This window comes from Danio rerio, chromosome 24, assembly GCF_052040795.2.
Source record: "Danio rerio strain M-AB ecotype USA chromosome 24, GRCz13ab, whole genome shotgun sequence".
Taxonomy (NCBI): Eukaryota; Metazoa; Chordata; class Actinopteri; order Cypriniformes; family Danionidae; genus Danio; species Danio rerio.
In genome coordinates this window covers 9,827,343-9,853,416 of record NC_141044.1, presented here as the reverse complement: position 1 = coordinate 9,853,416, position 26,074 = coordinate 9,827,343, and the positions used below count along the sequence as shown (strand labels likewise).

At 36.4% G+C, this 26,074-nt stretch overlaps 1 protein-coding gene and 1 long non-coding RNA gene across 51 annotated transcripts in view; one reads left to right on the top strand and one right to left on the bottom strand.

Annotated features, from left to right (window-relative positions):
• The window catches only part of si:ch211-285f17.1, a 288,027-nt gene that overhangs the window by 24,141 nt on the left and 237,812 nt on the right, over positions 1-26,074 (bottom strand). For 27 of the 50 annotated variants that reach the window (XM_087309215.1, XM_087309218.1, XM_087309237.1 and 24 more), the window contains 6 exons: positions 23,965-24,069; positions 23,613-23,662; positions 16,808-16,971; positions 13,836-14,011; positions 9,130-9,266; positions 5,454-5,601 (listed from right to left, as the gene is read on the bottom strand). In XM_087309215.1, the coding sequence (XP_087165341.1) occupies positions 5,454-5,601; positions 9,130-9,266; positions 13,836-14,011; positions 16,808-16,971; positions 23,613-23,662; positions 23,965-24,069 (780 nt within the window). The remainder of the gene's footprint in view (positions 1-5,453; positions 5,602-9,129; positions 9,267-13,835; positions 14,012-16,807; positions 16,972-23,612; positions 23,663-23,964; positions 24,070-26,074) is intronic. The other 23 variants (XM_087309221.1, XM_087309239.1, XM_087309243.1 and 20 more) reach the window with 1 other exon arrangement.
• Positions 1-26,074, top strand: part of LOC147831003 (uncharacterized) — a 63,640-nt gene that overhangs the window by 14,989 nt on the left and 22,577 nt on the right. The gene's annotated exons all lie outside the window — the stretch shown is intronic.

Here is a 26,074-nt window from a genome sequence, read left to right as displayed (position 1 = left end):
AACCCTAAACCCAGCCGTCACAGTAATGTAAAAACAGATCTGTATTTGGTGTCTTCTCTATTAGTATAGCTGATTAATCATGTGGATGGATGATAATAGTCTTCTGAGTCTATCAGTAGGCGCAAAAGGCCACTACTGGCCCATATCTATCAACTGATAACCACTTTTAGTGCCCATTCAATCGAGTGATTGACATTAAACATTCAATGCGGGTGCTATTTTTCACTTAAAAGCATACGTAAACAGATTTCATTTAAACTATAATGTTAATAAAATAAATACAAATGTGGAACAAAAAAAAAGGATGCGATAATGTAATTAAATGTAATATTTCATATGTAAAATAAAATAGAAATTTATAAAGATTATGGTGTGTTTTATTTTAAACAAACTGAATAAAATATTAAAAGTTCTAATCAATCACACACATTAATAAAACATACAATACATATAAAATAACAAATGTTATGTCTGAAAAAATGTCTGGTTATATTTGAATAAAAAGTAAATATTCAAATAGTATATGATATAATAATATTATATATGTTTTATACACTTATTGGCTACTTTATTAGGCAGACCTGTCCAACTGCTCGTTAACGCAAATTTCTAATCAGCCAATCACATTCATTCATTCATTTTCTTGTCAGCTTAGTCCCTTTATTAATCCAGGGTCGCCACAGCGGAATGAACCACCAACTAATCCAGCAAGTTTTTTTTTTTTTATGCAGCGGATTCCCTTCCAGCCACAACCCATCTCTGGGAAACATCCACACACACATTCACACACACACTCATACGCTACGGACAATTTAGCTTGCCCAATTCACCTGTACCGCATGTCTTTGGACTGTGAGGGAAACCGGAGCACCCGGAGGAAACCCACGCGAAGGCAGGGAGAACATGCAAACTCCACACAGAAACGCCAACTGAGGTTCGAACCAGCGACCCAGCAACCTTCTTGCTGTGAGGCGACAGCACTACCTACTGCGCCACTGCCTCGCCCTGCGCCAATCACATGGCAGCAACTTAATGTATTTAGGCATGGTCAAGACGATCTGCTGCAGCTCAAACCAAGCATCAAAATGGGGAAGAAAGGTGATTTAAGTGACTTTGAACATGGCATGGTTGTGGCATGGTTGGATGCCAGAAGGGCTGGTTAGAGTATTTCAGAAACCACAATCTACCCATCTTCTGATGGCTACTTCCATCAGGATAACGCTCCTTGTCATAAAGCCTGAATCATCTCAGACTAGTTTCTTGAACATGACAGCGAGTTCACTGTACTCAAATGGCCTCCACAGTCACCAGTTCTCAATCCAACAGAGCACCTTAGGGATGTGGTAAAACGTGAGAACGGGACAGCTGCATGATGCTAACATGTCAATATGGACCAAATTCTCTGAGGAATATTTCCAGTACCTTGTTGTATCTATGCCACAAAGGATTAAGGCAGTTCTAAAGGCAAATGTGTCCAACCGGTTCTAGTAAAGTGTACCTAATAAAGTGGCCGGTAAGTGTACATTATTATAAGGAAAAGCAAAGAATAGGATAATGTAATAATTCATTTATAAAATATAATTTAAAAAATGAAATTTAAAGACAATCAGTCGTTGAAATGAATGAATTAATCAGCAATTAAATTGAAATGGCTTTAGGCATTTGGGCTTAAAAAAACCCAACTACTATAACTGAAGTTATCTATAGTTACAGGCTGCAAGGCCATATCTAGAATTGGAGGACACTTTTGTCACCCTACAAATATATTCATTAGAAATTTAATTTAATTCAATTTTGCATGTACATTGGCATCGTACCATTAAAAGATAGCCCTATTTTCTAAAGTGCTGATAGTACTCATTACGTTCTGGCATGCATATAGAGCAGCTTGAGTGTGATCAGGTCTGACACAGAGGAGAAAAGAAAAGACCAGTAGCAGATGCTCCACATCTCTCTACTGTCTAAACCTTTACAGAATCTCTCCTCATGCATGATCACGATATGAATGAGAGATGCAGAACAGAAACTGCATATTCATTTCCCTAACGGTCTTGCTGCTTTGATACGTGGCTAGAATCGAAAGGTTTATAAAGTTTGTCATGAAGTCTTTTATTAACCGTAATCTTGTATTAACTGTCTTCATCTCTAAAAGAGTTAGTTCACCCAGAACTGAAAATTATGTTAATAATTACTCACTCATGGAAAACAAACTCATAATTGAGACACAAGTTAAAATCTAAAAAATCTGACAGCTTTGAATGATTAAAGTTGAATAACATGCAATATTTTGAACAGGAATTTGGTACTTTTTCTGGACTTTGAGGGCTCTATTTTGATGATCCAGGCGCAAAGTCTAAAGCATAGGGCGCAGAAGCATTAAGGGCGTGTCCGAATTCACTTTTACTATTTTAAGGACGAAAAAATCTGCTTTGCAGCGTGGCGCATGGTCTTACAGGGTTGAACTTATTCTCTTAACGAGCTATAGGTGTGTTGTGAGAATAAACCAATCAGAGTCTCCCATTCCCTTTCTCAGTTACGTTGCGCCATAGCGCATTTGCTATGTACATTGTGGACTTTGTAAGTGAAAAAACTGAACCTTTTACTAGAAAACAGTTAAACGGAGCATCTACAGCGTGATAATGAGAGATGAGCCTCCTCATTCTCTACTTTCACTTTCACTCTCGTGGATAAGGAAATGTGTTGTAGGCACAGACATCCATTAGCCTATACCTAATTAATTTTGTTTGTTAAGCGCTAAGATTTGTTTCAAAACTATTTTATAATTTAGTTCCAATTTCCAGCAAACAAATTAATAAAAAATAATTGCAAAGTGTGGTCAAAAAACTGAGTTATATCCAAATACACATGCTATGACCAATATGGTATAAAACCTGACAGGTGGACAAATCTAAGCTTGTTTTTAATAAAACAAATATAAATATGCATATAATAAATAATACTGGTAATAATAATAACATTGAACAAAAGCAAATTGTCATGAATAAACTGAACAAGCCCCCCGAGATGAAGAAGACATGGAGGCAGTGGTTTTTAAACTGTATTAATTTAGGCTAGAAATGAATAATTTTTATAATATTTTAATCCTTTAATTCTTTTTTCATTTGTAAAGATATTTGCATATTGCATGCTGTGTCTATTAGGCAATGTTTAAGCGAGGCGCACAACTAACGACTTTAGACCTCCTCTTAGCTGGTCTATTGAACAGTCTATTCTAGTTCCTCAAATTAGCAACGCGCCAGCAATGCGCCTTAACACTCCTCCTTTTTTAGACCAGAATGCCTATGGGGCACATATGTGCGCGAATGCATTTGCTATTGAAACGGCATGGTGCAAAACGTCAAAATGACTCTTGCGTTGAGCTGAAACTAGCAAGCAACAATTGTGTCTCGCCTTGCGCCACATTGCGGCTGGTGTATGATCAGGCCCTGTATGTCTCTGGACCATTGCTGTGTATGGAGGATGAGAGAGCTCTGATTTTTTCTAAAATATGTTAATTTCTGTTCTACAGATGAAAGAAAGGTAACAGGGGATAGGGAAGACATTAGGGTAAGTAATTAATATCGTTTTTGAGGTGAACTAATCCACGTAGGTGCAAAAGAGTAAAACATTTTTGTGTTTTTTAAATATATATACAGTTGAAGTCTTTTCTATTTTAAATATTTTCCAAATGATGTTTAACAGAGCAAGGGAATTTTCACAGTATGTCTGATAATATTTTTTCTCCTGGAAAAAGTCTTATTTGTTTTATTTTGGCTAGAATAAAACCAGTTTTTATTTTTTTTAAAAACCATTTTTAAGACAAAATTATTAGCCCCTTTAAGCTAATTTTTTTTTCGATAGTCTACAGAACAAACCATCATAATACAATAACTTGCCTAATTACCCTAACCTGCCTAGTTAACCTAATTAACCTAGTTAAGCCTTTAAATGTCACTTTAAGCTGGATAAGTGTCTTGAAAAATATCAAGTAAAATATTATTTACTGTCATCATGGCAAAGATAAAATAAATCAGTTATTACAAATAGGTTTTTAAAACTCTTATGTTTAGAAATGTGCTGAAACAATCTTCCCTCCATTAAACAGAAATTGGGGAAAAAATAAACAGGGGCGCTAATAATTGAGGGGGGCTAATAATTCTGACTTCAACTGTATATATATATTTGTCCTGCAAGAAATCTTTCACATTGAATACAATGTGTAGTAATTAATATTTTATGAGGGGAAAAGTGCAAAAGCAGTGTTATTCTCTCTTTTTATAAAACCAGAAAAATAGAAAAGAGGAAATATTTGAGAGTGCCTCTAGAACAGGGGTGCCCAAACTCGGTCCAGTTTAGGTCCAACCCCAATCAGACACACTTGGGCTAGTTAATCAAGCTCTTACTAGGCTTTCTTCAAACATCCATGCAGGTGTGTTGGAGCAAAAATCTGCATTACACCGGCCCTCCAGGACCGAGTTTGGACACCCCTGCTCTAGAACCATGTATTTAAAAGAAGGCCACAAATATCTTTGAAACAACTGATCCTGAACAGATTTAGGCAGTACACACGTTGGTTTTTCAAGTTTTATGTGGACTTAGATATAATGCTTTTATACTGTTCAGACTGTATATTCTGCCCCCCCCACTCCAACCCCCAAGCGTCTGCCCCATCTCCGATGACACAATGTATTTTATACAGTAAGAAATATATATTAAACCCAACCCTCATTGAATTTGAACATTTTGGATGTGTAAAGACCCCCTTAAGCATGATTTTTAACAGTTTTGAATTATGAGGACATGTGGTTTGTCATTGTAATACCTAGGTCATACCCATGTCATCATACAAATTTTTGTTCTTGTAAATCACCAAAACCAGCACACACACACACACACACACACACACACACACACACACACACACACACACACACACACACACACACACACACACACACACACACACGTTTGTTTTTGTGAAAAGTGGGGACATTACATAGGTTTCCATTCATTTTATACGGTCCAAATCGTATATTGTATTGCCCTCACTCCACCCCTAAACCCAACCATCACAGGAGACTGTGTGCAGCTTTACTCTCTGATTAAACTCATCCTGTAGGATTTATAAGCATTTTGAGAAATGAGGACGTCACCAATGTCCTCATATTTTACCTGCTTTTTGTAATGTGTCATACCCATGTTACTATACAGATTTGTGTCCTGATATGTCACAAAAACACGTACACACACACACACACACACAAACACACACACACACACACACACGTTGTTAAGTCTGGTTTATACTTCTGCGTTGAGCGATTGCCATGACCCACGGCGCACATTGTAAATGCAATATAGAGATGAATATGACTTAAGAAGGTGTGGTCGTATTTATTTTTTTAACATGCAAAAGTGTAGGTTGAGAATGTCAGCGTTCTCTCTGTTTGTACCTGCGAAGGTTGCTGAGTGTGTCAGTGAGGGTCCGGACTCTCTTTAACATGCTGTCCAGTTTGTGTGGCTCTTCTTTGAGGAACTTTACAGCCTCTACTTCAACCCTGAGCACTGAGCGCATGCGGGACTGAAGAGCCGGAAACTCACCTGCAAAAAAAATAAATAAATAAAAGAGGTTTCGCTATCAATCTGATTGTCGTCATCAGCTGGAAAACTGCTTGACATTTAAGCTTGTTGACACTTGTCTGCGTCATAAAATGTTTGATTGTAGTTATGTGGGCTTCCCCCCTCCCCCTGGAGGTGTGAAATATAAACTTATTTTGGAGAAAGGAGCTGTTTTATTGCTGCAAGAAGTGTCAAACTGGGTCAGAGTGTAATGTTTACGTTTATGTTTCTTTAAGAGCCATGTTGGGGGTTTCCCTTCAGCCCATGTATTCAGGAAGAGAGTTAAAGCGGTGTATAATCTGCTGTGATAACATCTTTATTATGATGGTGGATCTATCAAAGTTCACACCTTCAGGTACACGGCTGACATACATTTCTGCAAGTTGCATTATAATACATGTGTGGGCAGGTGTAAAACTGAAAAATATGAAACTTCCTGTTAAAAGGGAAGTTTTGAAACATGCTATACGATAAGAAAGCAAAGTCCTGTTGCTTAATTCAACATATTATTTCTCTATGATGCTTTACAATATATTTGAGCATATGCATTAGTGCAGTGGTTCTCAAAGTGGGGGTCGCGAGACAATAAGGGGGGAATCGCTTGGTGATTTAAAAAAATCTCATATATTTTATTAAACTATTAGAACTTTCATATTTTATCCTTAACCTGCAGAATATAAAAACTAGGGCTAATTATTTTTAAGTTATATTAAATATATTATATACTTAATATTTAATAGTTACTTTAAAAAAAACAAATTTAAATAAAAAGTCATTGGCCTTTAATTTTTTTTTTTCCATTGAATTGCGACCCCTGGGCCCGGTTTTTCAAAAGTAATCCACTAGGATTTTGGATAAGGGATTGGATCAAATCTTGAAAATGGGTTTTTCAAAGGAAAAAACGGATTACCTAATCGGATTAGATCACGTAATCTAATCTTGGTTTTGATCCGGATCAAACCTTTACTTTGGGTTTTTCAGACCTTTTTTGTAGGATCTGGATCACTTTGATCCAAAAAACCTGGATTAAACTGATCCCACCAGAAAGGTGGATTTAGTGTGGATTTCATGCCCAAAATGTAATAAAAACTTAAAAATTTTATTAAATAATACTATTTTTGGATCACACATTATCTTACGAGATATACTATTGATTCATAAGGTTTTAATTTTATTTGTTCATCCATCAGGCTGTAGTGATTATTGGCTTTAACGTATTCAGCCTTTCAGTATAGGCCTACAGCAGGGGTCAGCAACCCGCAGCTCTAGAGCCGCATGCGGCTCTTTAGCGCTGCCCTTGTGGCTCCCTGGAGCTTTTTCAAAAATGTTTGGCTCAAAAATGTTTGAAAATGCAAAAAGATGGGTGAGGTTAATATATTTTTTTGTTTTAATATAATTTCTATAGGAGGACAAACATTTTTAACGTTTTCAAATGCTGCCAAAGTGTGTAGAATTAATATTTAATTTCAACATTTCTGTCAACGAAGATTTGCGTCATAGCCTGCGACACACGTTTCTATCAGCAGGGTGGGATGCCAGGCAAGTGGCTGTTGTAAACAAACCAGGAGATTATAAAGCATGGAAAACCGTTCAAAGATGGTATGACATATTAGAACACCTATTTGCAAACTTTAAAAACAAAACCAAGATAATACAAAAAAATAAAGATATACCTTTCTCCACTAAGACAGTGAAGGAAAGGGCTATTAAAATGGTAGGTAACATCACCGATCAGCAAACCAAGGACATTAATTCAGTGCCAGCATACTCAATTGCCTGTGATGTGACCGATATTCAACGCGTTTTTATGCAGGTATGTGAACTCTGATGGGCCGCAAGAAGAAATGATCAAATTAATAACACTAAAAGACAAGATGCTGTGCTGAAGTGTTTTAATGACAACAAAATAAACACCAACCACCTGATTTCAGTGGCTTTTTAATCATGAAGGCTCATTATGTATTTGTAGCCAATTTAGTCATTTTGATAGTAGGCTAATATAGCTAATATAGATACATACAGCATGTGTTTCCTTCATTATAAGGCTTATATAAGGCTTTACATTTTTTGTGGCTCCAGACATATTTGTTTTTTGTTATTTTTGGTCCAATATGGCTCTTTCAACATTTTGGGTTGCCGACCCCTGGCCTACAGCAAAGTAGAAATAGCTTGGCCTCATAAAATAATCCCCCAAACAGCTGTCAAAATTTACCAAAAACAATACATTTTATTGTCAATAATTGATATCTATATTCATCACAATGGAAAATATTTTTGTTTTTAGAATATTTATTAGTCATGCATGCAATGATTACAGAATAACCAAAAAAAAAAAAAAGTGCAAAGAATGGCAATGACTGATTTTAGAAATCTCTTTCAACAATTGCAAAAAGAGACTGAAAGGGCAGAAGCACAGCTTCATCTGGCAGAGGAACAACTGACTCCAAACTGCAGCAAACCAAGGCCAGACTTCAGATCCGCCTCCTAAAGGCTACGCTCAGACAAGCTGCTCTCTCCACATCAGATGAGGAAGTCTGAAATTATTGTGGAGTTTTTGACATTAAGTCTTTTTTTTATCTACATCTATATTTGAAACTTATTATAAATATCCTCAATGTACAGTGTTGTAGGTCTCAGATGAGCGGACTGCTGGAAGAGGATGGGGTGGGGTTTTTCTTGTTTTTATTATTTATTATTATTATTATTTTATTATTTATTAAATTTTCTTAGTTTTCATTTTAAATAAAAATAAATTTATATCTACCCCACACTGGCTATTCTACTTGTTGCTCTTTACACAGGCCTATCTATTTATCTACATTGTGATTGAGCACTGGTAATCCAGATTTAGTGATCCTGAAAAGTTCCTATCCGGATCAGATTGATCCAATCCGATGTTGCTTTGAAAAACTGGCTCAAAAAGTAAGCTGGATTACGTGATCACGGATCGCAAAAACAGGATTACTAAATCCAGATCAATTTGATGCGGATTAAACCTTTTGAAAAACCGGGCCCTGGGGTTATTCTGCTAGATTAACAACACAGCAATAGTGTTAGTTGCAGCAGATTGATTTTACGGTACAATTTTAAATTCTGACACCTTTATTGCACTCGCATACATTAAAAAAGGCCACAACTGAACAAGGAGGACAATCTCCAAGTGGCTCCAAGTCTCCAAAATTAAACCAAGACTAGTCTTGTGCTATAAACATCATTATTCTCATTAAGTGAAATTAATAGATTAAACAAATGAATAATGATTATAAAAAGTAGACTGTTGCACTTTTTGTGACGTCAATAAACTTGTTTATACAGTTCCTATTGGTGTGTGTGCACCATTGTGTGCAATATTTGTATGCTTATAACCACCTCCGAGGTTAGAGGGGGTCACAAGTCACTGGTGTTGTTATTTTGGGGGTCGTGGGCTGAAAAGTTTGAGAACCCCTGCATTAGTGTATGGTGTGTGGTAAGCACATAGTGTAAATTTTTAAATGAGTTTTGCTTTGGTACCTTTGAGTCCAGCCAGGTTTTCTCCCACCTTCCTCAGGCTGACAGCCCCATCCTCAACCTCCTTCAGCGTCACTGCTCTCTGAGACGCAGCAGGACCCGAATCAGTCCTCAGAGTCTCCACAAACTGCTCCAGATCCCTGTACATATATATATATATATATATATATATATATATATATATATATATATATATATATATATATATATATATATATATATATATATATATATGTATATATATATATATATGAGCAATTCCAGCGTTATGGATGTGACATTTGCAGTAAAAACTCAAAACATAAATTCACATAGAAAATAGATGTTAACATTATATTAAAACTTTTGTTTATATTTTCCAGAATAACACAGAACAACCACAGAGTTAAGAACCCAGAAAAATATCAGTCTGTAAACATGTTTTGTACTTTAAATAAGGAAAATAAGTGCGTTATGGATGTGACAAAAAAGTCTGCGAGTGCACAGTACACAACATACTTTGTAGAAATTATGTGAATTAAACAGCACAACCTAAAAGAAACAATAATAATCAAAAGAAGAGGAGCTGGCTCTCTAGAAAACAAAAATGATTGGTTTTATTGTTTATTTTCACATTTATGAGAAAAAAAAGTGTTGTTATGGATGTGACAGATGTAAAATTGCCACTTGTGTGACTTTGGTAAATCAAATATAATAGTTTGAAAATATTGACAGATGCATTTTTGAATATTTCTAACGTACTGTAAAATACTTGCTTACCCCCCCAAAAAACAGAAACAGTTTCCGTATTTTGGTGCAAACTTATTTTTTTTTTATGGCAAGGTTGACATTTGCATGGAATTGCTGCATATATATATATATATTTATATATATATATATATATATATATATATATATATATATATATATATATATATATATATATATATATATATATATATATATATATATATATATGTATGTATGTATATGTGTGTGTGTGTGTAACAGTCATATTTCCATATATGAGCCATTAAGTCCATCCAGATGAAATCATGTTTCAGTCAAAATGCAAATTTAAAAGTATAGTTCACCCAAAAATTAAATATATTCGGAATCCTTTACTTGTACAAATCTTATTTGACTTTTCTTTCATTTGTTGGAAACTGCCAGCCAGACACTAGATATAATATTATACGTACTATGATTTTTCATTCTTTAAAATATCTTCTTTTGTGTTGAACAGAAAAAAGTGGCTTGTAAATGTTTGCAACTGCTTGATTTTCTTCCATATTTGATTCTGTAAAATATATATTAAAACTGCAGAGATGTGGCAGCAGAGGGCAGTGTAGGTTTCACTTTTTGCTTCTGACATGATCGTCTTATGTGATCATGGTTGCTAAAACTAGTTTAAGAAAACCATATGTACCTGAGGGTGAGTTATTGAGAATTATCACATTACAGCCACTTTTATTTAGCTACATTGTGTGTATATAAATTATTGGTTCTTAGCCTTTTTATCTCAACATTCCACGGCCCTAAAGGCTGCCTGTTTTAAAACTTTTTTGACAAAGTCCTAGAGTTGTTCCAAACCTGTACAACCTCTTTCCTCTGTTAAATACATAACATGTTTTCTGAAGATTTTTAAATGTTTATCAAAATACAACTGCAGGTCATGACTCGCATCGGAGAAAAAGAGCTATTTAAAGGTTTTGCTGTGAGAAAAACATTGGATTATTTGATAGATGTGCAGCTCTTTTCCACCTAATAAAATCTGCCTTGGTCAGGGTGGCCTTTCTCAAATGATTGCCAATATCCTGATAGCTTTAGCACTAGAATTTGTACACTTTAACACTTTTAGACGCTCTGGATCACTGTCAGATGAGCCATCAGAAACGTAGGTGACCCAAGACTTATTACTTATTTCCCAAATATAAGATTCTCCATCATTCATGGCATTTTGTGCTTCTAATAACTCTTCAGCATCCACAAATCGCCTTTATTTACTCATTGTGACTTTATTTATTTATGATAATCACTAACTCATTGAGCGAAAAGTGTTGCCAAGCAGCGTACAATATTAAAACTTAAGCAGCGCATAAATACAGGTATGAAATAGCTGCTTTAGACTCCGGTCCTAACAGGTGTAAATGCTCCAATTTTTTTATTTGGTTCTATCTAAACAATTTCTAACATCTAAGATTTGTAAACAAGACAATTGTATTAAAAGTCATTGACTGGTTGACTTGAATGTATTAGTGAAGGTCTGTTTCATACAAACATTGATTTAGTCCATGGTGGTTCTAGTGTGGGGAACAAAGTGGCTCAGTGGTTAGCACTGTCGCCTCATAGCAAGAAGGTCGCTGGTTCGAGTCCCAGTTAGTCCTGTTGGCATTTCTTTGTGGAAGGGCATCCGCTGAGTAAAACATATGCTGGATAAGTTGGCGGTTCATTCCCCTGTGGCGACCCCTGATGAATAAAGAGACTAAGCCGAAGGAAAATGAATGAATGGTTCTATAGGGTTAAATGAATCCAAAATTGGCTGATAAACATCCCTATAATTAAAGATATAGATCATGAATCAATATGACTGCACAAATTATTGTTGCAACATCGATATCCCGATGTACACATCCACAATTGTCACATCACAAGATCAACAATGTCGAGTCAGGATTATATGTATGTATAGACCTTTTTCTTCATTCCTGCATGGAGAGCACCAGAGTGACCAGCTCTTTCCGTTAGGCTGCTCAGAATTGTCATCAGCCAGAGCAGTGTTTCTCAACTGGGTGTTTTAAGTGGTTTACGGCGTGTTTTTGTGACACAAAACTTTAGTTTTGAAAGAAAGATGTGTTAAAACTTTTATACTTCTCTCAGATGCGGTTCATGCAGGAGAAAAAAACGTTCTCCTAATTTAGTGTCTGCCATCAGATCAGATGCTGAAATACAACGTCAGTGTTCCCAACTTGTTAGCTGTTATAATGTACTCTGCGGCTCTTTAATGCAACACAAACATTTTGGTGAATTACATTTGTTTGGGTTGGTTATATATTTGAAAGAAAGAGAAAATGTTGACTTTAGCGATGACGAGGCTTCATTTAAATGGCACAAGATGCCGTCTGACAATGAGGGAAAAATACCTCGCAATTGTCTTCTATCCCGGTGAGGCAGTGGCGCAGTAGGTATTGCTGTCGCCTCACAGCATTAAGGTCGCTGGGTCGCTGGTTCGAACCTCGGCTCAGTTGGTGTTTCTGTGTGGAGTTTGCATGTTCTCCCTGCCTTCGCGTAGGTTTCCTCCGGGTGCTCCGGTTTCCCCCACAGTCCAAAGACATGCGGTACAGGTGAATTGGGTAAGCTAAATTGTCCATAGTGTATGAGAGTGTGTGAATGTGTGTGTGGATGTTTCCTGGAGATGGGTTGCGGCTGGAAGGGCATCCGCTGCGTAAAAAACTTGGTGGATAAGTTGGCCCCGGATTAATAAAGGGACTAAGCCGACAAGAAAATGAATGAATGAATGTCTTCTATCCCATTAGATCACATTTTTAAAATAATCAGTCCAGAAGGTGGCGCTGATCGACAGCGGGATTAGTTCAAAGACCTAAAAAGCATGTCAAATGGATTAAAACTATCGTTTGAAATCTGTCCGAATGTGACTCTACGCATCAGCTGCCGATCGGAAGTTTGAAGCATCCTCCTCGCGCATACAAGCAGAGCATAATGGGTAATTTTGCGCTCTAAGATAAAGGTCTATATGGTGAAGACTATAGTGTTATTTTACATCGAGTATTTGCAAGAAAACCATAACATACTGTGCATCTTTGCTCCACTGTTGCTTGTGGTTCGTTTACTATATTTTATATAGATGCACTCCGCTGCAAAATCATTCCAATCAATCTAAAATTATGAATGCTTTCCAAATAGAAGAATTCATCTCATCTAGTTCACTCAATATTGCAATATGTATCGGAGAAAAATACAATATCCCAATATGCATCCCAATAGGCTGTGCAACGATATATTTGCTCTTCAATGTTTGTACTTTTAGCAGTGAAAAACCACACTGAACTAAAATAAACTGAACTTCAACTCTGAAAACTAGACTGACAGTTTTAATTACTAGAACTTCTATTGTATGTTAAGCTGCTTTGACACAATCTACATTGAAATAGCTATATAAAAATAAATAAATAAATAGATAAATAAATAATTAAACAAAGAACAATATTGGGATATTACCAATATAGTACATAGTAATATTTTATATATCCAATATAGGTTTTTTCCCAATATTGTGCAGCAATATGAATCAATTTCCTAATGTTCTACTTTCATAAGGAAAAATCAGTTTTAATGTCAGAGTCCTCAGCCTCCACATGTGTAAAAGTCAAACTGTCCTTGTTGGCTCAATGCTTCACAGCTCACAGGCACCAAGAAACCTCTGCTGACTGGGCACTGGCGTAAAACCAAGGAAAACAGAGTGTTAATGCCTCTCCTGATCTTTGGCTAGCATTAATTCCCAGCGAGATCAGTTTTGCATGTTTAAAGCTGTCTGGAGATCACGCTTGTTAACCCGCTAAATTGAAACAGGATTTAATTACGGGGCTATAATGAGTTAAAAGAGGGGCTGTAATGAATTGATGAGCAAATGAACATAAAAGACATTTGTTTGGTCATAGGAAAGTTAAAAAATTCAGTTTCCCAAGTGTGTGTGTGTGTGTGTGTCGTACCCCAGCTGTGTGAGAACTCTTTCCTGCATGCTGAGATATCGGTGTCTCTCTTCCTCCACAAGCATCCTCTGTTTCTGTGTCGGATCATCCTGTCGTCTCAGCATTTCAGCCAGTTTCACACCGATCTCCTGTTCTGCGCGCTTTATCTGAGCACGTACACACTCCTGATTCTGAAGCTGAAAACACACAAGCATTTAATTTAAGATCAATTATTGTTGAAAGGTTTGGTGTTGGTAGGATTTTTAAGTCTGTCATGCTCACTTAGGATGCATTTAGTTAATTACAAGGAGAATTCCATTTGAAACCATTGTTTTTTATTCTAATACCTTTAAATGAAGTTTTATTGAAATATTTTTGCCATAAAAATACAAATTTCACATTTTTTGAAGAAAAATGCAAAACACTGAAATATGTGTTATTATAAGCTAAATTTCGAGGAATCTCAAGGCTGAGGGTGGTCATTTTCAAGGCTGATCTCTATTATGTTAATCTCAACAAAGTTAGACTAGCAATATAAGTAGTTATTATTATTAGGGACAGAGCACCTATGGTGTGTAGGCCCTATTGGAATTGCTCCGTTTCACATTATTATTCTTCCGCTTCTTCCGCGGAATGAATCACGATTTCTAAACATGCCCGAAAACTAACAAAACTTTGCACACGCTCCAGAAGTGGCAAAAATTTACGTTTGTTATGGGTTTCGGAAGTGGCCATGGCAAAATGACTCGACAGCGCCACCTTTGCACTTTTGATGGACTGCCCACCGAGCTACGATACCCGCACACGCACGCATCTCAAACATGCCAATACCTACAAAAAAGTCTCCTGGTGCAAAATCTCAGACTCAACAGGAAGTCAGATATTTTTACTTCCTTTACCAAAAAAGTGGCAATTTTGCCATTTTCAGGCATGTATTTTAACAAATATTGCCAATATTGAGTCACGGTCATAGCGCCACCTGCTGGCAGGAGGAAGTTTGGCTTATAACACAGCCAAACAATGTCTGACCTGCCTAGAATTTTGCATGTTCCATAAGGTTCCACTCCTGAAGGCATCTACCTGCCAACATTGAGTCACAGTGATAGCGCCACCTGCTGACAGAAGGAAGTCTGGCATAAATCTGACATTTTCTCAGATTTTTTAAATATATCAGCTTACATTACTATTGTTTGGTGTTCTCTGTCATCCTGAGGCCACCGGGTGGCAGTGAGCCCGGGTGCGAGGTCCCTTTCATTGCTGCTTGCAGCTTTCATTATTATTATTACTGCAACTTCTGTCATGGTAGCCAAAGAACTTAATTACTCTGATTAAATATGCACATATGAATGTCCGCAGAGGTGCCATCTTTTGATTTAGTGCTGACGGCTGCAAATTTTCCAATTAAAAGTATTGCATTTAAACTCTAAAGCCTGATAATCATCAGTATAATGATAATGGTAAGTTTAATCTTTGCAGGACAAATCTTGAATTAGCCTAATTATACACTGGGTGTATTACAATTTTAAGGGCCCTATTATTGCACCTGGTGGAATGAGGAACAAGACATGTTAGGCGCAATGTGTTGCTATTTTCGGACCAGCGCAACTGTAATTTTCACGTTTTGCATCACGTTGTTTAAATACCAAATCCATTTGCACCACTTTGTGGACTCAAAGTTGTGTTGGTCTAAAAAGGAGGTGTGTTAAGGAGCATTGTTGGTGTGTTGCTATTTTGAGGAACTAAAATAGACTGCACCACTGACCAACTAAAAGCTGATTTAAAGTGTAGCGCAGAGCACGTTAGTTATGTGCCTATTCAGGTCTAAACGCTTAATACACACAGGATGTACAGCAATACACAAATATCTTTACATATGAAACAAATTAAAGGATTAAAATGTTACAAAAATTATTATTTTCTACATAAATATAAAAACCACTGCCTCCATGCCTCATCTCGGGGGGCTTTTTTAGTTTATTAATTTGAATAATATTATTATTAGCAGTATTAATTATTCATTCATTAATTCATTTTCTTGTTGGATTAGTCCCTTTATTAATCCGGGGTCGCCACAGAGGAATGAACCGCCAACTTATCCAGCAAGTTTTTACGCAGCGGATGCCCTTCCAGCTGCAACCCATCCTTGGGAAAGGTATTAATTTATATCATGCATATTTATATTTGCTTCAATGAAAACAAGTTTAGAATTGTAGAACTGTCGGGTTTTGGAGATGGACATAAGAATAGGACGTGTGTTTGGATATAACAAAAGTTTTTTGACCACACTTTGTTATTATTGTTCATTTATTAGTTTCCTGGAAATTAGAACTGAATTTAGAAATAGTTTTATAACTAATCTTTGTGCTTAAACTAAATTAAATATATAGAATAATAGATGTTTTCAGAGGAGTGCGTTCAACACCGTATCCTTACTCTATGAAAGTAAAGGAGCAAAGAGTAAAAGTAAAGTAAAGAGGCCGAATAGAGGAGGCTCATTCTTTATCGTCGCGCTGCAGATGGTCTGTTTAAATGTTTTCTCGCTGGTGAAGCGTTCAGTTTTTTCACTTATAAAAACTCCACCATGTAAATAGTAATGGCACGATGCGACTGACTCTTAAAGGGAGATGATACACTGATTGGTTTAATGCACGTTATGCTCAAAATACACCCATAAGTCATTACGAGAATAAGCACAACCCTGTTAGACCATGCACAGGGGCACAGAGGATATAAGAATGAAGTAGCCTTAAGAAGTTTCCGGGAAATGCAGCCCTGGCCTATTTTCCCTTATACAGCTTTTTTGTGTTGTGTGGTTTTTATTCACCTCTGTAAACAGGGGTTATTTGACAATGGGGTTATTTTGACAATCTATATGCAATGTTTTTTTTTTATGATCCATTTAAATACATCATTGTTATGTAAACATAACCTCAGTTGTAATGCATATTATGAATTCATATTTCACATGATCCTGACTGGAATTTTTTTATTACCTGTAGTTGTCTCATATGTTGTAGTTGGAGGCGGAGCTCAGAGACATTCTTCCTGAACAGATGAAGGTTAACATGCAAAGGGGCAGGTCCTAAAGGTGGTGTGGGGGCGGGGCTACGCTCAGGAGGAGCAGCAACAACCTTTGGTGCTAATACTGGAGAGCCTCCTAAAAACAAACAAACAAACAAACAGCCATTGTTATTGATCGTGATCATATGGGGAAGAACCAGCACCGTTTATCCTATTAAACAAATTTTAAAGTTTTCTGTCAAACAAACTGAAAATCAAGTGTGTACTATGTCATTAAAATGGGTAGCACAGGACATCATCAGTGTCAATACTAATAATGGCTTATTGTTCTGTATTTGAATATTCTTTTAAAATGAGCTAAATCAACACAATTCTTAAGTTTTTTGGGGACAACTACATTGTTTTATGTTCAATGCACTTAGAATGGTAATATCAATTACGTTAACTTAACTTATTTGTGCTGAGAAAAAAAAAAGAATTGTGAGGAACCCAACATTTTATAGTGTATGACATTGTTCAAGTGTTTTTTTTATTTATTTTATTTTTTACTATTAATAATTTAAAATAATTCTTTACATGTACTGCCTATAGCGCTTTTTCATAGTCATAGTGCTTTACAGATGTTGGGAGAATCTCCCCAACCGTGACCAATGTGCAGAATACACTTTGATGATGCGACGGCTGGCATTTTTTTGCATACCATGCACTAGCTTATTGGTGTAGAGGAGACAGAGTGATAAAGTCAAGGAGGATATATGGCTGGGAGGTCATGACCAACAAGAGGCCAGCGTGCAAATTTGGCCAGTATACCGGGAACGCATCCCTACTCTTTTTCGAAGGATATCCTTGGATTAATTAATTTATTTCGTGTATTGGTGTTTAACAAGAAGAACATAGGACATATTACAGACTGTCTTAGTTTTCTCCTCAAAATAAACTAAATAAAATTTATGAATTAAAAACAAACTTATCCTCTGTGAGAAAAAAGTGAATATATATATATATATATATATATATATATATATATATATATATATATATATATATATATATATATATATATATATATAATATTCAGCAAGATTATAATAAAAGTATGTGATATGAAAAATGAAAAAAGAAAAGTTTGTGATAAGATGTCAATATTTCCTTTTTCCAGTTATTTACTCTGTATTAGAGCTGATTTTAACTGAACATGACTTTTATCTGGATTTTTTTTGTTGTTGCTATTTTGTCATTGGTTAAATGAGCTCTATAAGGGCAATTTACGTTGCATTAGGCCATGTCAGAGGCAATCCTGGGATTTTTGTCAACCACAGAGACTCAGGACATCGGTTTAACATCTCATCCAAAAGACATTTCCTACTGAACGATATAAAGTCCCCATCACTATACTGGGGCTATATGACCCACACAAACCGCAGGGTGAGCACCTCCTGTTGGCCTCACTAACACCCCATTCACACGGGGCTTCGGCATCAACGCTTAACAGAAGGCGTGTCTGAAGTTGGGGCTGACGTGATCGTCATAGCAGTGTTAGCCAATGAAATTAGTCAGCAATAGGCCACTGTCTGAGCTGGTGTATTTGCATACAGCAATCTGATTGGTTGATGCTTCCGTCGGCGTTTGAAAAATTAAGAAAGTCCCAACTTCTGCAGCGAGCAACGCCACTGAAGCGGCGCCGACAGATCCACAATGCAGTTCGGCAACGCCTGACGTCACCAATTCAAAGTGAATGGGAAGCGTTAAAACTGACGCCCCGTGTGAGTGGGGCGTAACACTTCTTCCGGCATCAATTGAGGTTTCTTATGTGGTCTTCTATCCAGGTATTAACCAGGCACAGCCCTGCTTAGCTTCATTAGGCAAATTTTTATTGAAAAAAGTACACATTTTGCCTTTAAAGTATTACTTGTTATGCCCATATTTGTTTAGAACACTTAGCAAGACCACATTTCAAACTCCACCGAGCATAAATGATAAACAAAACAAAGCCATTCAGGTCAGCCTCTTGCAAAAGTACATATTTATGTGGGAGCACAAACAAACATGTAGACTTGTTTGTTCTTTTGTGGCTGTTGCTATCAAAGGGACTCGCTCTCTGTGATTGTGTCAGCGTGTATGCGTGGAGAATGTGGGAGAAAATGTGACAGGCTGCCTTTCTGAGTGACAGATGAGTGGGAGAGATCAGATTGTTGGGATGCACAACTGCCGCTGTTACATTATCTGCTGCTGGGAAAGCCACAATACATAGACACATTTAAAACATACTTATATATGAATAGGTCTTAAAAAACTATTTTCGTTAGGCTGGATGAAAGTCTCTTTACACATCCTGATAACAATTATTAAATGAAGAAATCCAAATATATTTATTCAATATTAATATTCTGAGGAAGGTGTAGTTTAAAGGTCCAAGCATTATGATAGGCTGTTTAAAATGTGTAACTGCTCAAAGGAATCACCTCAGTTATGGTATTGAGGTGTTTTTTTTTTATTCACCCTCCCCACCAACATTGCCTGCTAGTGCCAAGACTTGAAACTGCAACATTTGGATCCCAAGTCCAACTCTCTAACAATTAGGCCACGGTTTGATATTTAATTGTTAAAAACATGCTTTATGTTATAAACTGATATTTTATTGTTCTGTTATTCTCTATTCTACTCTTTATGTATAGCCATGAACAGTATTGAAGGTAACGCCTTATAAGTAACATACGTAATAATATTACTTTTCCAAAGTAACGAGTAAAATAACTTTCAGAAATAAGCAATATTGTTTGAGTTACTTTAAAACATGTAACACGAGTTACTTTTTACCTTGCTTAATTGGCTTTTACAAAATTTATTGTGGAATAAAAATGACCTTAGTCAGGTTGAATCACACTCAATAGCCGTGTTTCCACTATCGCGCCTAAAGCGAGCGAGCCAAGGCCAGTAGCGTTTCCACTGTCACTTCCGGGGCCTGATCGGGCCAAAGCGGGGCTTTGCAACTTGTGGGGCAACAAGCTACTAGCCCGACAGTGCAAACGCAACATGATTTCAGCCTCACTACTCAACCTCCCGGGCGATTGGCCCGGCCCAATAAAAGCCCTGGCTCGCACTGGCCCGACAGTGGAAATACGAGGAAACAAACAGTAGGCATCATCAGGTCTTTTTTTCACAACAGATTAGTCAGTGTACTGTTATAGTAACTGAATAACTCAGGATATTAGTTAAATTCGCGTCAGAGGGAGTATCCGGTATGTTAGTACTGATGGCGCAAATTGTTTCACGACAATTCCATACAAATTAATGAACTGGTTCCACCGGTTCACTTAGTAGATCCGGTTAAAAAACATCACTACAGACAGTCAGAAACAGAAACAATGGCAGGACAGAGATTTCCATTTTTGCTATGGATTCTTGTTGTTTTAAACTCATCAAAGATAAGAAGTGGATTGTTGTTAAGTGTAGATAATGTAAGTAAAACTCTTGACAACTGCAAGAAGCACGACTAGGGCTGTGCGATTTGGGGAAAAAACCTAAGTGCGATCTGTTAAACAGATATCATGATTTTGATTTGATTTGGGATTTAATTTTGTTGTCAAGCTTCAGCTCAATACTCTGTATCATAGCTTTTTACTGCTAAAATGCAGAGTGTTAGTTAAAAAAACAAACTGAAAAGATTTTATCTTACTCCAACGTTTATTCAAATTAGTTTTTAAATATTCAGAAATCAAACATTCATTCACATTTCTCTAGAGCAAACAGTAGTGAATCATGGTGTTAGTTATCTCCTGGTGCCGTTGTGATGTTTTAAGGTGTAACAGCCACAAACAACTCTAAAATTGTACTTGTATTGCTTGCTACCATTTCCTCGTGCTGTGGCAACAATTCTGTGACAGCTCTTACAAGTGACCTGCTTTTGTTCGGTGTCTGTAACTTTGAATGTGACTTTGATATTAATTTATTTATTATTGCTTCAGAAGCGGCAGACACCATCATCCCAATTGTCCGCGCTTTCCTGTTTGTTTTTTTTTATTGCAGTCGTTCTGCATAGTTTGGGGGAAGTGGGGGTTGGGGGTATATGAAATATATAGTGGGGTATATATGAAATATATACATACATATATTTCAGATCACAATCCCTTGTGATTAGCTAATAGCAACATTTTAAATTGCGATTGGATTTCGATGAATCGCACAACCCTAAGCACGACATTGAAAAGACAAACAAAACTGGATGCAAAGCACTACACCAGCTACACAATAAACGATTAACATCAGTTCACATTCCCCAGTTAAAACTATTCATTCGACTAAACTCAAAAAAAGGTTATTGCTCAATTGTTAAGGCCACATAAAGCAATTTATTCAATGTATAAATCTCAAAGATTTATTTTGATTTAGGGATTTTTTTAAGCATCTTTCAATTTTGTTCTTAAACAATTTAAAGGGTCACGAAACACCAAAACACATTTTTTGAGCTGTTGACAGTCATATATGTGTCCCACACTGCTGAAAACACTATTAAGACACCTATATTTCACTAAAAAGTGTAAATTGGTTGTTTTTGCGTTATTTCAAGCAAACTCGTACTTCCTGTTTGAAACGAATTTTTGAAGCTGCGTCACGGTCATGACATAATAGCCTGTATTCCAGAGTGCAGACTGGGTGTCTGTGCCAGAGTGAGTCTTATTACGTCTTACAGTGTGTTGCATTAATGCATGAGTAAGGCTTGGTTCAGACCAATCAGCGCGCTCTATTGTGCAACTTCATTAATATTCATTACTGTGTTTACACGACATAGACGCCACGTTGTGTTGGCAAAACAAGCGTGAAGTGTTGCTTTTATAGTTTGCTGCCGTTAAGTTTTGTTTTCTTTTTCTCTCTGTGAGAGCTCAGACTCACGTGTGGATCAACAGTGTATGCGACGCTCGACAACAATAACTTACGTGTCAAAGGAGGATTATTGTTTACCTGAGAGCTGTTCTCATCTGCAAATGCTGAGATAGGATTCGCTTGTAGTATTTTCTTCATAAAGACGCGGCTCTAGTTGCTGTGGATTGTCCACCTCTACAGATTTGGTGAGTGAGCGACCAGTGCTCTTTGTTTATTCAGTTTGTTCGTATCGAACTAAGTTAACTATTGCACCCTAACATGTTAGGACCACAACCAAACTTTAACCTCGTGTAGGGTTTTTAACCGCATTTTGTGACCGGAATAACACACGCGGCTTTCTGTCGCTACCTGCCATGCGCATCTAAGTTTCCTGAAAATGCTGAGGTTTTTTTTTTCTCTCATTCGCCGTGCGCTATCAAACATTGCATGAAAAATACACGCTTAGAGCAGATCCTCGAATCAAATATCTCGTTTGTCGCGAGGGGCATGAATGAATTCCCTGAATGAAAGAGCCAAACTGCAGTTAAAGTCCACCATTTAATAATTTGGCAAATAATTCCACTACAGATGTCCATGTAGGTTAAACACCATCACTTTCTCCTGTGTGTATTTTGACTGAAACTCGCGCGTGCCCAAATAGACACTCCCACACCCTCCCACTTTAGTTCCTCCGACACTCCCCCCTAAACAGAGCTGGACACGCCCACTTTTCTGACTTTTTCCAAAGTAGAGGTGTGAAAACACCCTGCTGAAACGAGGGGGTTTCATGGCCCTTTAAAGGTTTAAAATCTATTTTTTTCCAAGAGATGGGTTGTGTCTGGAAGGGCATCCGCTACGTAAAAACTTGCTGGATAAGTTGGCGGTTCATTGCGCTGTGGCGACCTCGGATTAATAAAGGGACTAAGCCAACCAATAAATGAAATGTAATCTATTTTTGCCATAATATAAATTGTTTTATTTTAGTACACTTAGGTGTTGTTGCAATTTAAGTAAAAAATACATTACTTCACATGCTTTCATTAATCTGTATATACAGCATGTATAGCTCTGGACTCAGACAATTCTCAAAATATTATTTTATCCTACATTTTCTCAAGGAAAATGAAGGTGTAGGTTATGTTGGTGGCTGTTAAATGCAGAGTTTGTTTATAAAAAGGTGAACAAACACCTTCTGAAAGTTCTGAAAGAGATCAAACCTCAAACAGGTAAGGAAAAGTAATGCAAAAGTAACTTTAAAGTAATATACCGCATTACTTTCCATAAAAAGTAACTAAGTAACACAATTACAATATCACAATATTGTAATGCATTTCTTCTAAAAGTAACTTTCCCCAACACTGGTTATGAACGAACTTGTTTGTTTAGCAAGTACACAATAAGACAAGTAAACATAAATAAAAATGAATTATTATTTACTAATTAATATTACCAGGGTTGTATCAACCAGGGGGATATGTCCCCCTCACTCTTAGAGACAGACCATTTAGAAACAGGTGATTAATAATTATATAAACGTTAACATTTGAATCTCATACAGCTGTACCCCCACTTATAAAATGTCCGCTACGCCCTGAATATTACAACTAATGAACAAAAAGCAAGATAGTAGATTTACACTTTCTTGATTTTAAAATCTAACACACTATTTTTACTAGAAATAGATAATAAGATGAATTGTTTGCTCACATGAATTGCGGTGAATATAAATATAATGATAACTCGCATCCACGTCAGATACTGTTCTGTTCAATCAAAGTGTGTCCTGCTGCTTTAAATGCTCAACTCCATGAATTCTGATTGGTTGTGAGCGTTTTATTATTCATCAGCTGACTGTTCTGAATCCAACTATACCGTTTCTCAATATCTTGCCATATATTAATGGAATAAATCATTTACCTGTGCTAGATGTGCTGTGAGCTGGTGATCCAGACTTCACTGGTCTTTCGCTGGAAAGATAAAAGAATATAAAAATAACTAAATGTACATATATATATACACACACACACAGTGTATCATGCTACAAAACACTTAGTTAGTCTTTGTTATGTGGCACAGGCATTGCCATTAATACAGACACCAGTTACAGTGAAAATGATTAGTCAATTTAGTTCATGCACAGTTAGTAATCATCTTACCCACCAACTTTTTTACCACCACCATTCATCCATCATAGTCCTCCTAATCTCTTGTCTTATATGATTCAGGTGAGATATTCTGAGAACTACATTACCCAAGCTGCCCTGCTTACCTGGAGTGCTCCTTGTTGCTGTTAGTGCTGTTACTCTTTAAGAGAGCGTGCTGCACAAGACCAGTCAGACTGGCTATTTGCTCCTCCATGGCCTTCATTCTCTCTCTGCAGAGAGATAGAGCATATCGCATGCTTACTACTGATGGGGGGAGTGTGGGGCGGGCGAGGGGAAAGCATATTGAACTAACAATGGGACTACTGTATGTACCTGAGATTTACATGATGCCTTATGTACCATATGTACACTAAAAAAATGGCCGTGATTCCAGCGGTAAAAAAAACTGTAAAAATGCTACAGAAAAAATCCGTAACCTGGTTAACAGTATGTTTCCTTAATATATACGGCGAATAAACATAAACTGACTTTCCCAGAAATCCCTACATGGCACATCACTTTTTATGCTTCTTGTTGACATTAATATGGATCTTTTTAGTTGTTAGCCATTAGTTATGTACATTAGAGATTTATGTTACATCTGATGTTGATAAACAATGTTTATTTCATGGCTTTAATTTTATGCGTGTTACCATACTGGTGTTTAGTAGCTGTGTGAATGATGCTGAGCACCTTCTATACACTGATACACTATTCTGCTAATGCCGTTTGTGATGAGCATTAGTTCATTATGTAACTTTCTCATCACCACTAGGGATGGGCGATACTAATATTTTTGTTTCCGATCTGATACCAAGATTTTAAGACAAATATTATCGATATCGATACCAACACCAATAATTAAATTAAATATTTTGTAATGATTTTGCAAAAATATTTATAACCTTTATTGTTTTTATTATTATTATTATTATTATTATTAAATAAAACACAAGATGCATGATCCCTTTTTAAATTTATTAAAATTACAGAGCTATAATTGGCTAAATAGCACCATATATAACAAAAAAATAATAAATTGCACAAACCTTGTTTAATAAAAAAAAATCTTCCTTTTAATGGTTTATTTAATGAAACAAACACTTGTTGATACTCTCCTTTTGAGCCTGTTTTTCTTTTACTGATCAAAATCTTTTGTTTTGGAAAAGTAAAGTATAATAAAACAAATAGTTGCCTGACAAAAAAAATAATAAAGCCTTGACAATAGATTGCCACTGTTGAGAACGGTTTTGTGTCGGGTATCACACGAAGCCTCGTCGTTATTTACTGGAGTAAAATAACTCCAGATTAAACTTTCTTTTTCAGTCATGATGACCACAGCTCCGCTCTCGAGTTTTACAACGTGCGCTGGGTGTGTGTGGTATCTGTACTACTGTGCCGTGAGCTAACGATGTCCTCTTAGGGGAGATACAGCGGAAGAATATTATAATTCCCATTCATGTTCCTATTTAAGTAAATATTTATATAATATGCGGCTCTATAATTATTAAGATATTCTAAAATCTCCCATCACTCAGTAAGAAATCCCCCAAAAAGATCGACACTTTTACTTAAGGATCGATCCTTTTGATACATTCCCAGTATCGAAAATATCCATACTTCAGGATCGATCTGCCCATGCCTAATCACTACCTGCATATGGCTGTGTTAACGTGTCTATCTGTGTAACAAACGATGTGTAGATGTTGGTAATTCAAAATACAGACATATTTTTACATCTATAAATTAATGAAATACGGTAGTTTACTGTAAACATGAGAAATTACTTTTTTAACGGTAAAATACTGCTTTTTTTCACAGTTTTTTTTACTGTAAATTTTACGGATTTATTTTTTACAGTGTACAGTAAGACACTCTTGCTAACCAACAATATAAATATATTTTGCCCATTTATTTACAAGGTAACAATGCTTTAGTGAATTTTTTTAAAACAGGCTTTGAAGCAGGGGTGACAAAACGTTTTCTTATAAAGGGCCAAAAAACAACCCAAGCTCATTCTGAAAACGTTTCTGGAGACCGTGATTTATGTGGCTGGAGGTACATATGGCTGCATTTAAATGAATTTAATACATTTGGGAATAAGGCTGTAACATAAAAAATGTGAAAAAAGTTATGCGCTATGAATGCTTTCCGGATGCACAGTAGATATGTTTCCTTTACAAAAAAAGTACATACTTTTACGCGGTTATATAAGTGTGCAAACTGAGACGCAAC